This window comes from Rhynchophorus ferrugineus, unplaced genomic scaffold (genome assembly GCF_030347505.1).
Source record: "Rhynchophorus ferrugineus isolate W39M unplaced genomic scaffold, kcgeb_rfMv2 rfM8, whole genome shotgun sequence".
NCBI lineage: Eukaryota > Metazoa > Arthropoda > Insecta > Coleoptera > Curculionidae > Rhynchophorus > Rhynchophorus ferrugineus.
The window spans coordinates 14,429,148-14,442,837 of record NW_027472587.1 but is presented as its reverse complement, the minus strand read 5'-3'; the positions used below and the strand labels follow the sequence as shown (position 1 = coordinate 14,442,837).

Here is a 13,690-nt window from a genome sequence, read left to right as displayed (position 1 = left end):
TGAAATCCATCGGACAGGAGGAAAAATTCGTCGAATTTCATCGAAAACATACCCGTAAAAAACGGCGTCGACTACCGTTATGCATTACGGGGCATTAAGCAACCAGAAAAAAAACACCAGCAAAATTAAATTTAATAGAATTTACGGTCTTATTACTGATTATTATTTTTATATTATGGCCTCGTCGGTAGAAACGTCGCATTTTAATAACCGTGTCTTTTTCCGTCGCCCGAAACGCCTAGAAATTCGACTTCTCGGCGTATAAGAAGTCGGAATGATGGAAGGTATTGAATGCTTAAAAATCTTCTCTTACGACGACTCGTATTAGTTCAGCCAACAGAGCAAAAAATCGTTTGGTGTTTGTAAGCGGTCAAGGTTTCGTACGTGACATAAATGTATGAAAATTTATATGAAAAATATTAAATAATCACTGGGTGCTAAATTGGACGAATATGGTGCATCGGAGTATTTAACCCAACTGTATATATACTATAATATACACTCCTATTTTCATTCCATCTATGATACGTTTTAATAGTTCTGTATCGTTGTTGACTTTACTCGGTGATTCTTATGACAATTAAAAATGAAGCGAGTTTACCTGAGGATGAATTCACCTAATGAACTCTTCCCTCTTAGTTCTTTAGTGACTTCAAAGTTGATTCGTCACAATGGAGCAATTTAAAATGTTATGAAAATATTTTTTTTTTAAGTTTTTTCTTAAGTCAACAAGTCTCAGTTCACAGAAATTTTGATTGAATATTTCGTGGTGAGATGAATTAGTGACAGTTTATAGTCTCCTGTAATATTTGCTAAAAGAAGAGTCGTGAAGTTATAACAAATAGTATTATTAACAAGGAAAATGTCTCCTGGCTTTGTAGAAAAAAATTTGAAAATCAAAATGGTTTTATTCATTTTTAAGAATTAAGTTCACTTAATCACAATATCAATTGCTTAGGGTCGATTGGCTAGTGCATTGTTAATTATGGTAATAGTTAAACACTGTTATAAGCCCAATAATTCACAAATAACTAAGTGAAGAATTTACAGGTGATTATAAAGGATCTATTCATGAAATGACCTCTGATATAGGGCCACAAACAACAATAATATGTTGAAGAATTAGGTTAAAGACCAAGTTAACTGTAGTACCTTTTGAACTCACGTTGTTTTTCGATAAATAATCTAAAATTGTACTCTTCAATAAGGTTTGAATGTCATCTATAATTTAATTTGTTTACAGCGCTTGTCAGTTCAGCTTCATCCTGTTTTTAGCGGATAAAAATATTAAACAACGAATACTGCTGAGTGATGGTTAATCAATTTTGTTTTAAAAACCTATATTTGAGCAATAATATGCATTCAAATGTGGTCGAGACGTAAAGGAAGATCCTGGTAGTTTATAACTGCTGTTAACAATAGTTTGTGGCAAAATTTTTTGGAAAAGAACATCATCCTATATTTTATTTTGAACCAATTACTTATCAAAAGCTCACCATATACCATCGAACAACTTATTTATTTGATTAACTTTCTTTTCAAATCTTCTGGGGAGTTTCTTGAAAAGGTACTGAGAATGTAAATGATATCTGAAATATAGGACAGGACAATCATAAACAATAAAACAACAAACCATTTTCTGTTCTGTGTTCCCTTTTATTTCATTCTTAACTAAAACGAACACTAACACAGTATCATTAACTTTTATCGTACGAATTACAAAAAAAAGTACAAAAAAAATACCTAAAACCTACACATCACAAGTCTTAGAAAATAAAGAGAAAAAAATCGAAAGGGGATACTTCAAGACGTATCTGTTTTCGTTTTGACCGATTCGGTTTCGATACAAAATTTGTTTAAGATTATTTACGTTCCTAAAATGGGTCCTATATATAGTAAAATCGTGCCTAAATTCGCGATATTGTAGATTAGTTTTATAAAGTGCATTACAAAAAATTCCGATTAATATATATATGTATGTATCAGTAAGCTTGTTATATCAAAATATGTTTTATATTGGCCTAAATCTTATTGGTTGTTTTTCTTTTGTACATTATTTACAGATTCGAGCTAAATTTTAAGTATGAGAAGTTTTCTAGAGTTATAGCGAGTGAAAGCCGTCGGTCTGACATTTATGCTCGTTAAGTGATGATGAGTGAAAAACTTGCTGGGGTCTGATTTATCAACTTTAACAACTTTTATCAAAGTATGGCCGGTTATTGTTTATTTAAATATGAGATGTAGAATGAATGATCAAGGCTGCTTAGAAAGTTCTATAACTCTAAAATTCATCATTTATATATATATTCCTATAAATATGTTTTCACTATCTTCAATTCCATTTTTTACGTTTGTTTAATATATATACCTAGACCGTTCCGAGTCGAGATCTCGCGGGATTCTCGGTACGAAACCGGTCCTGATGATGTTGGCTTAAACGAAATCAGAAACGTCGTCGGATAAAAACTTACAAAGTACACAAAATCACAAATAGCTAAGCTGGGTATTCACAAACGCTCTGCCGGAGCTTCACACAAGCACACATTCGCCCTTTCCCCCCCGTCGGCTCATTCTTTCTACAAGTACAGGGTGCCCCTACTCTTCTGACCGTTGACGGAATACTTGGAATGTTTTTTGTATAGTATGGCAGCTGGGTCGACCGTTTTCTTCGCTTTCTCCACCACGGGCATGGAGATGTCCGCGTGCTCCCTAGCCTCCCACATCAGGTTGGTGAGGCTGCGCGGCCTGGACAGTTTCCTCGAACGTTTCTCCGGCTGTTTTACGCCGGTTCCGGAATCGCCGGACGCACGACCTCCGGAGTTGCTCGAGTCCAAAGTACCGTCCAGTTCCATAGCCTGAAACAAATAGTAAAGTTTAGTACTTAAGAACGGAAATACAAAACGTCATCCGCCATAGTAGATCAAACATCAAGCAGAAACTCATGATGTCACGCTTTTGTAAACATCAAGTTATAAAAGTTAATGATGGAACAAGAATTCACTAATGCTAATAGTTGAAATTCGTGAGCTCAGTGTACCTCTGATGATATTTTGAATTAGCTTATTTTAATTATTTATTTTGTCGGCTTGGTTGGAGCAGTGGTCAAGGCGACAGGGCGGTCCTCCTACTGTTGCGATAGTTGTGGGTTCGAATCCTGCTGGCGCATGGATGTACTTTATGTTTGTGATTGTAATTGTAAGTATCTTTAAAAGCAACAGTGAAAATGACAAAGAATATCCCAATTCGACTAACAATCAAGCTGGGTGAGACCGGATGTCTTCTGGGCCAGTCGGTAGGCTTAATACCGAGGACCGTGGTTTGAAGCTCAAGTTAAACAGTACGTCCAGTCCAGATAAATCCTTGTCGGTAAAAAAAGAGATTTCAAAATATTAAAAAAGAAGACGTTTAAAAATAAGTACATATTTGTAAAACTATAAAAGAGAAAATCATTATTAACTACCACAAAAAAGGCATAAATTGTTTAAAAGATAGATGCATTAAAACAAAATAATTAATATGAAATTATTTACATAATATGAGAAGGATTTATGTGATATTACAGGAAGATTTGTTGTATATATATTCATTCCTTTATAAATAACGTTCGTATACTCATTATATCTTCGGCCGTGACACATTCTTTGGTCATATATTTACTACGTAACGGTACAGGGGATACGCCATAAGGAAATCCAAAAAGTTTTACGCGAAAATTTCCCACCAGCGTCGGGACATATTCCCATATCAGCATGTCCCACATAAGCCAAATTAGGCAACAATCAACGCCAACTCTACCGTTTCGAACGAGACCCGACCATAGTTTGCATTAAATCGCACTATCAAATACCTGACAATTAAAATCCCAACAAGACATAACCAAAAACCAATAAATGTTAGAATATACGCGATAGATTGATTCAATAAATTTTTTGTATTTCGTGATTTTTTCCATTTTATCTCTATTTTTAGCAAAAATTTTTATATTAAGCATAGTTGTTATAAAATATCTTTAACAAAAAAATTCAGCCAAATTCAAGGAACTCACTAAAAATAAAAAAATCGATCTTAAATTTTAGACGCAAAAAAAAACATTTTAAAATAAAATATGTACATAATAATAGTTGTAATAACTAAATAAAAATAAACAAGAACTTTATTTAAGCTATCTACTACACGTATTTTATATTCTACTATATATACACAATTTAACTTAGGTGGCGCAGTGGTAAAGGCGATAGGACGGTCCTCCTACTGTTGCGATAGCCGCGGGTTCGAATCCTACTGGGGCATGGTCGTAAATTTATGTTTGTGATTGTCCAAGGTAAGGGTGTAAAATCCGACAAGGAAAATGATCCCACTCCCGCCAGTAACCAGGCTGGGTAAGACCGGATGTCTTCTGGGATGATTTCTAAAGTTGGTCACTCGCCAGTCTGTAGGGTTAATGCTGAGGACTGTGGTTCGGAGCCCACGTTAAACTGTAGGTTCAGTCCAGATAAACCCCTAGTTGGTAGAGGGAGACTTTAAAATAAATTTTCCTTCATTTTCGAGTAATAATATTTTCATTAAATACAGCCAAAATGTCTAATGAGATTAGTTGAATTAAATTTGAGGAATCTACAGTAGGTGATGATAATAAATGAAATAAATGTTAAAAAAGCTTTAAACCAAAGTCTGACTATAGAAACATGAGGAATAATCAAATATAAGGAAAGCGCCCCAAGAACATTTCTATTGAAACGTTGGGATTTAGCAAATATTAAATATTATCTTTTGAGTAGTAGTAAAAACAAGGAATCGTTCGATGAGTTTTCACATATTTGGAACTCAATATCATAGAAGAAAAAATAGCTAAATGGAATGCTAGGTCAGTTCATTCTGTCGTCATGTGGAGTATTTAATGCCTGTTCATAAATAGATTTTTAACTACTTCATCAAAGGTTACTTCAAAAGCATCTTGTTATATTTTGGAGTCTCTTTTTACCAACTATGGTTTATGGGGACAGGACCTACTGCTTAATGGTTCTGTAGGCTCCGAGTCATGGTCCTTGACATTAAACATACTGACTGGCGAGTGACCAACTTAAAAGACCATCCCAGAAGACATCCGGTCTTAGCTGGAGCTGGAGCCTGGTTACTGGCATGACCGGGATGATTCTACCGTTCTGACAGCTGTTCCTGGCTACTTCATTCGGGCGTACTTCGCTTTATTGAAACTTACTTGTTTGCAGTGAATATTAGGCAAAAATTTTAGGCCTACATATTCTTCCTCGATAGAAGTTTTAACCGTACCAAATTTCACGCACCCAGGTACCCTGTATTCATCAAAAAGGGGGGCAAAATGTTTGGTAAGCCCATTAATATATAGATATAGAAATTGTGTAGGAAATATTTTAGATTTTTAGGATGGTCCTCATGAGACCAACTTAGGGAAGATATCGTCTAGTTCTGTTAGTTCGGCGACTGTATATAACGGTATTTATGTTGTTCTGAGTTCTGTTTTGAACTGCTGTTCAAAAAATTGAAATATTAAGAAGGAAAATATTGGTCTAAAGACAGAAACATGGAAATCAAACGAACGAATGACAACAAGTCGACGTTATTATAGCGTAATGATGACGATTCAAAAACACCAGGTAAGGACCTCAGTTTCTTGACTCCAGCGCCCTCAACAGGATCTTTCCCGAAACACTATAATCACCTCGTCGACAAAAACAAACCCGATAAAAATCACCATCATCTCGGATGCCTCATTAAAAATTACGAAAGTAAAAAATCTTAATTGGACCAGCGATCGGACCGGCATCTAATGAATTAATCAAATAAAATGGTCCCCCATGCGTGACGCAACTTTTTTCCGTACCCCGGTAAATACGCAGCGGGGCTCCCCGTCGCCGGACGGGCTTTTTTCTGGCTCGCTCGCGGATACAGAAGATGCGCTCTCGCTCCGTCTCTCTCTCCTTTTCTTTCTATTAAATTAATTAGAGATAAGTTCAGGAGTAATAAAGACGCTCAGCGTAAAATAATGAAGCGATAAAATTTGAATTCGTATCGTCGGTGATTGGACGTCTTCATCCGCACGGTACTACCGAGAACGGTACCAATATATGGTGTTTGTACATAGTTGAAATTTGTTTGGTCTTAAGACATAACAGCAGGGAAAAAGTTTCATGAAAAAATCAGGGTTTTTAGTATCATTTAGATACGAATTTTTTCCCAAAAATTTTACGAACAGCTCCTAGTAGTTGGAGGTGTGACATTTTATATATTGTGTTGATATGAACAAAATATGTGGGATAGAATTCTATCTCACTACTTTTTAGATGTTAGGAATCGACTGGTACAAATGATAACAAAGTCAGTTTTGGAAAAAATGCAAAAATGAACAAAAACATGCTTTTGTTTTGATTTTAGACGGCGCCAACTTGGTATTAACGTGACAATTAGCCTTTAAAAAAACGTCAGTGTGAGTAGTTCGACATGTAAATTGGAAAATTAATTGGCAAACAATTTAATCCATCAGACTTATATAAAATAATGACAACGTAGGTCTGTTATATTAAAAAGGGGACCCTTAACATCAATGACGCGTCGGTTTTGGCCCACGTGTCCATATTTCGGTCATTTATCATTCACACTGGCACTCTAGACAATACCTGTCGTAATTCGAATGTTTTTACGTCCTTGTCTTGCGTTACTATAATAAAAGCGCGAGTTTCCGGGTACCGTTGGTGACAGACCGATCGCCAAATAATCCTGATTCCATCAACCCACTCTAATTATGTCGGCTTGCGGTGTCTTTTATGTAAATTTTTCTACACCCATCCGATTAAGGCATCTATTATCAGACTATGATATAATTTAGTCATTATTATGTGTTTTTTACTCTTTATGTCTTGTTATATTACTACGATTGTGAGTTAATCTTGAAGAATTTACAATAAGTGACGTAACTTATATTGTAGATCTATAGATAGCGCAATGTGTCAAATTTATTAATGAAGACAATTAACAAAGAATAAAGAAGAATTTGAATCACTATACATTACAGATTTCTTGTTTTGACTAATAATGTCCTATAGTAAGATTTCTTTGTATTTGGATGATTTTTTAAAGAAAAATATTGTACATTTTCCTCTAACAAGCTGGGTTCACCAAATTCCCTTGCTTTTGTATCTATGGGATAGCGACCGAGCAAATTACTATAGTGAAACTGTGAATAAAAAAAGGAGAAGAAAAGAAAGAAAAGAAAGAAAAGAAAAAAAAAAGAAAAAAAAACTGAAACTGAAGAAATTGAATACTTATCGAAGAGATTATTTACTCGATAGATGTTTAGGCGGACATACACAAAATGCAAATGAATTTTTTAATTCAACAGTTTTGGCGATTGGCTACACAACATTCGCATAGTGGTTTATAAATCGTTGAGGTCTCGGTATATTTGGCTGTGTGCTTAGAAGAAGTTCGAAAAGCTCGAAAAGAAGAATTCCCAGTTGTTCCCAAAATATCAATAAAATATATTTATTATTAAATAACTAAAAACATTCATAAAAATGACCCGAAATACTCCGTCCTACACCTGTTTTCCTTATTAAAAAGAAAGGTGAATCAGGTACTCACAAATTATGAAATACGTCAACAAAAAACGATTTTCAAATGGTGATAATTATTTGGCTTACCTGCAAATTGTTCAGTGACTTATATCTGATATTGAACAACGGCGAACCGCTCTTCGATATGGGACTCGGAGGGGTCTCCTTCATGGGGGACGCGCTCTTCTGCCTCAACAGCCGACTCCTCTGGGAATGGCCGTTCTTCAAGTACAGCTTGGGCAGTCCCGGAGGCGTCTTCTGGTGTACGTGGTGGACCTTGGGCGGCGCCTCCTTGTCTCTGATCGTCGACGACGCCGACTTCCGGTTCCTCTTCTCCGCCTGCAACTTCTTCGTGGGAATCGTCTCGATGGGTGGCGGTTCCGGCTTGGTTAGGTCGGAGACCGGATGGGATGGGGTCGAGCTGTGCGACGTCAGCGAGGGCGAGGGGTCGGAGAACGGCAATCTGATGTTCTTCGGTAGGGGCGCGAAGCCGCGCACATAGTCGTAGATCTGGTCGATTTCGTCGTAGTCCTTACTGTAGACGGGCACTCGGTTCTCGTCCTTTCGGTGATGTTGCTTCGTTCGGTGATTAGCCGAGTCGGAGGAAGCGCTTCGACGGAGAATAAAGCCGTTCTTCAACTCGGCAGATTGGGTAGATGACTGTTTCTTTGAATCGCCCAGTTTACCGTCAAGAACCTGAAAGAAAAGTTAAATATTAAAAAATAATTTTTTGGTAATGATTGTAGTCTTTATTTATACACAAAAAATGATATTCGCTTCAAGAGGCCAAACTGTCGGTAATCACTCCCGACTTTTGCATCTTCTTTTGTCTCTTACAACGAAATGCTTGTAGTTCAATTACTGACGAGTATTTGAAATTATAATATTTCAAATACCTGACGATGAGGTGTCTTGTAGTTAGTATTTCAAATACTTATGACTCCAAAATACATACAAAATTGAGCTCTAATCGGCTGAAGTCATAAAAGACTCTCTTGGACATCAGTTAAGATATCCCTGTCCCACAAAATGGAATTCCCTGAAAAGTTATATGGTGTAGCTTATGAGAAGTAAATTACATATTACAATAAGTATTATATGATTTATTTGAGAAGTTGGGCAATAGTAATACTTTCTCGGCTACATAACTAGAATACATGGAAGTATTCATTGAAGTATTCACATTAATTCGACATATCAGAAAATTTTCTCAAATTGTGAGGTTGTCTATACGGAGTCCTCTATAGAAATAGGTACTGAAATACTTTATAAGTTTCACAATATACATTTCAGGTACGAAAACGGAGAGGCTGTTTTCGTTAATATTTATTGGTTTATCTTGATAGTCTTCAAAAATGGTAACGTGCTGGGGAGACCCTTCATTTATGGTGCCATATTTTTGAGTTATTCAATGTAAGTAATTCAACAATTTTGTAGAAGATGGTGAATTGTTTTAATTGATGATTAAATTGATATAAAATTAAAGATATTATTAGAAATTAAAGATAAACAAAAAAACTTCACAACTTTGAATGGATGGACTAAAGCTGGGTCTCCTCGCAGGAAATCTCTTAGGAATTAAAGATTTTTATGTTATCCCGGTCACATTAACATGTCAATGTTTATCATTATAGTCGATCCTGAGTAAAATGGAATTAACACGGCCAATGGTCACCATATTGAGATAGATCAACGAACGAAAAGCTTTTACCTAAATTGAACGAATGAAAAAATGGTAATAAACAGCCCCTCCTATCGGAGCACCACCGCGAACCTCTACCCAAAATCCTGCATTCCGTCCAACACGCCCCGAAGACATAAATAAACATTTGACAATGTGCAAGTTGGTGCTTTTAGTTGTAATTATTAGAAGGCGTAGCCGAAACGACAGCAACGGTGACCCACTAATACCCAGTCCGTTCTAAAACGTTTGGCGAAAAACTCGGCGGTTTCGCGATATTAGGAACTGGGTGAAGGTTGCCGTCGCACTTATCGGTATTGTTTCATTATCGGGTGGATATTTGAGTTTTGGGCGTGACGTCTGATCGGAAAATCATGTCGTACGTATTCGTCAGGAAATGCGGACATCGCGTTCAAGCGGGCAAGGTCATACTGATAAGAAAAACAGTTTACATTGCGGTGAGATCATACACTGTTTCAGAGATCTATAGTCAATTCAAAGTTTTTTTTAGTAATTCGTCGTGGATATTTGTGACGTCGAAACATTACAATGTTGCCGCATCAACTCTAGGTTTCATTTCAGTTTGCCTTTGACATAAAATAATTCTAATAATTCTAATAAAAATAATTGAACAAAAATATTTTTCTATTATATGTATATATATATATATATATATATATATATATATATATATATATATATATACAAAACTATTTTTTGATCACAATGATGTATTAAAATAAAACTACTGTCAATTCAAAATAGCAGTGACACAAGTGTCAATATATGTCTGTCTAAAATTGTAAATTCGTTTTACAGTCAGACAATATTATCCTTGTCGTTTTATTCTAATTAAAAAGAGACAGAATGCTGTTAGAGAAGTTCGAAAATGTAACGGAATGAGCCTGCAATAGTTGTCCGTTTGCCAAACTTCTGAAAATTCTTCAAAATATTATAATTACGGGTTATAAACCGGCAAACGTTGTTTTAACGCTTTGTTTTAATAAATTTGAAATCGCCGCGGTTTTTATTGAAAAACACGGTCACTAAAATATCTCAAAAATTAAAAAACAATATAACCTTAAATTCGCGAAACAGAAACCGTGTTTATGCGAAACAGGTGAGGAATCAAGATCAATCTTGGTATTTCAGAGGTCAAATACACGAAATGTATAAAACAGTAAGTAGTTTTTCAATCGAAACATAATTTAATACAATTATTTCAGAGAAAATTGTTAGTCTGGAAAGTATCCACAAAGATCCAAAAGATATAGAGCTATTGAGAGATATTGAACATCCGTTCATACACTGTTGGATAATATAGGATTTAAATGGTGTAAAGATAACCCACGAAAGGGCTTAATGGAACTTCCAGAGGGTTTAATGGAATATAATAATATCAAGGAAGAATTATATCAGTTTATAAATTTAAAAGATCCATGAATATTTCAGAATGGTAAATTGGGTTGCTCATGGCAAGATGATAATAAATATAGTATAAAGACAACAAAGATTCATAGAAAAAGGTAAACGTTGGAATAACTACCCATTAGGTTTTGTTAGTCATAAAATTTCTTAATAATTCATGGCAAACATATAGTTCTCATGCTTGAAACAGGAATGGTATTATTTATACAGTTTGTATGAGCTCAATCAGACATATCGAAGAAGAAATTGACAAATTGTAGAATCTTGAGCAATTTTTAATAGATTGGAAATAAACAGCTTGGTTATTAACTTGACTAGTATTTCTGAAAGTGACTGTGATTGAATAAAACTTTATGAATGTTGGTTTATCATTCAATGCTGACGATTACCAAGATAGGTTACTGAAAGAGGAAACCACTAAAGGTCAGTATACAATTAATATACTTTAATAGTAGGGAATTGTATTAGATATACAATTGTAAATTAAGTGGATTAGGCCATCGGGGGATACCACTACATACAAAAACACGTCTCGAACCGTAGCGATACTAGTGTGGAAAAAAGCTGAATGTATATATAATAAAACAACTCTAACCTATAAATTATTGTGGCTGTAAAATTAATTGTAATTTTAGTTCTTCGATAATAAATGCATTTGATGTACTATAATATTAAAATAAATTATATTTAATAACATTTTTGTAAAATTATTTATATTAAAATTTCGTTATGTCAGAACACAAATGTACTAAAATCCAGAATAATTAGAGTAAGAAAATGCTCCTGTCTGGGGAACCTGGGAAAACTTACCTGTATACGGTCAGCTACCTCAGCCACTAGTTTGGTACACTTGTCAACTAAACGACTAAATTCAGGCATACCACGCAGCTGTTCGTCATTGCGTGTACGCAGCAGCTTCAGTGGCGCCGCCAAAGGCAATGCGGTTACACTATGAGATTCTTTTTGAAGTGGTAATGCGAATATGTGTTCTTCTTCGTATATTGATAATAACCTGATAATAAAAACATAATTAGTTAGTTAGTTCTTCAATATGTTTATTATTAAACAGCAAGTGAGTGTTAAGTAAAAAAAATATGTAGAGTGAACGTGTAAAGTCTAAAGACTCATTATACAGTAGAAGCTTCTTCTTCGCGGTTCTATTCTTAACTTTCTCACTATTCGTGGCTGAAAATACTGTAACTAAACCGCGGTATTTGCGAAAGTAATTGATTGGTACTTGATCTCTGACAAGACTTAATCGAAACTTTAATTTCAATTTATGAATAAAGCACGGATCGTGGAATTGAAAAAATAGAAGTTGCCATATTATTATCGATTCAAGACCATAACCAGAAGCATTTGAAAGAATCCAATAATCTAGAATGAGCAGATGAATAAGTTTAAGCATCGGAAGGTTGGTTTGGTTGAACTTTTTAAAGGCATATAGTTAATGTTATAGAGCATCAAGATAAATCAATCACTCATTGTATCAAGTAACAACTGAAAAGATGCTTCAACGTCAAGGCTTTGATTCAATGATGAAAAGGTTTCAACAAATATAGAAAATTTGTGAATTCTTCATGAAAATTCACCTATCTGTGGAAGGAAGCCCTATTTTCAAAAAGGATATAGTTAAAATCATATCTAGACATTATCCTGAAACAAAATATGTGTCAGCATTATAAAAAAGTTATCTTCTGTTGGTGAGCTCGTTATGTTGTGGTTGTAAACTGGTTTCAATACATTTTGATTTTTCCCTAGACGACCGCTTGACACATTCAGTCTGGTTTGAAATATATTCCCTCAACACCAAAATTAAGCAACCTAGAAGACTTTCTAGGCCATTACAACATGATTGATTTACACTTACAATTGATGAAATACTGCAACATCTTCAACAAATACAATAACAAACATCAGAACTTGAGTATTTTAACATATTTCCTGCTTTCTTCTCCTCTCGTATTTTCAAGACATGTTCGCTGATAATCGTTCTGGAGGTAGGTTCGGAGCTTTGAGTAACCTTTTTATGACAGACAAACGAAAGTCCTCAATCAAAGAAAGTCAAGGAATACGATTGCCTGAATATTTATTGCAAATTTAGGGCACGTTTCATATCTATTTTTCCACTTTTAGGACGAGAGGGCCCTAACATATCGATAGTTTTCTCGCTATATGCAATTCTGTAATATATATGAATCTAAAAGGAAAAATCGAAGCCAAGCATGTAAATGACTATATATGATGACTACTATAACAATCTTCAGATAATAGCCAGTACAACTGTGTAAGCACACTGCTAATGCCGAACTAAATACAAGGCTTCAAAAGACCATTATATATTTAACGCGCTGAAGCGTAATTGGCGTCTAATGAAAGCTTCACATTACGCGCTATCGCTTTAATGACAGCGAACGTGTTAAAAGACATTGTTAAACATCTCTGACTAACTGAGTTTATTTACAAAACATATATACCGTGAATAAGAAGCTTTTACTGTGATATATTGAAAAAATATATGTTCTGCTGTGTATTAAGCCGACAAGGAAGTATTTTGGGTTTATATACATCACGTGGAACAAAAGAATGCGATCTAAACAAGATATTTACCTAAGTTCTGGCACAAAATGACTTGGACTTTTAAGACCTCGTGGGGCCGTACCGTGGACCAAGCGAACAGTGAGAGGCAGCCGCTTGCTGAGCAAGTTCCTGGCCGTGTGGACGCCGCTGATGTTGTCCTCACGGGCAAGGGCCGAAAATTTGCCGCGCTGCTCCAGACCCAGCAGGATGGTGTCGCCGCGAGTGTCCACGCACTTCAGGTAGCGCCCTAGAAATCGAATCGTCGTTAGATTTACGGTCAATCGGGCCGTGGTTTACGTAAGCTATCTCTCGGTATAACGAATCAGTCCGCGTTGCGTAAGTAGTTTTTGTCCGGTGAACAACAGTGTCTTAGGCGTATTATTTAAAATGATATTGTCGTTTCCGCAATTTA

The 13,690-nt window shown here is 35.4% G+C and overlaps 1 protein-coding gene across 4 annotated transcripts in view; it reads right to left on the bottom strand.

Moving 5' to 3' along the window:
- Nucleotides 1–1,635: 1,635 nt before the first annotated feature.
- The window catches only part of sano (CABIT domain-containing protein serrano), a 105,715-nt gene continuing 93,660 nt past the window's right edge, over nt 1,636–13,690 (bottom strand). For all 4 annotated transcript variants that reach the window (XM_076411652.1, XM_076411651.1, XM_076411654.1 and 1 more), the window contains 4 exons: nt 13,309–13,525; nt 11,509–11,710; nt 7,677–8,285; nt 1,636–2,855 (listed from right to left, as the gene is read on the bottom strand). In XM_076411652.1, the coding sequence (XP_076267767.1) occupies nt 2,577–2,855; nt 7,677–8,285; nt 11,509–11,710; nt 13,309–13,525 (1,307 nt within the window). In that variant the 3' untranslated portion in view covers nt 1,636–2,576. The remainder of the gene's footprint in view (nt 2,856–7,676; nt 8,286–11,508; nt 11,711–13,308; nt 13,526–13,690) is intronic.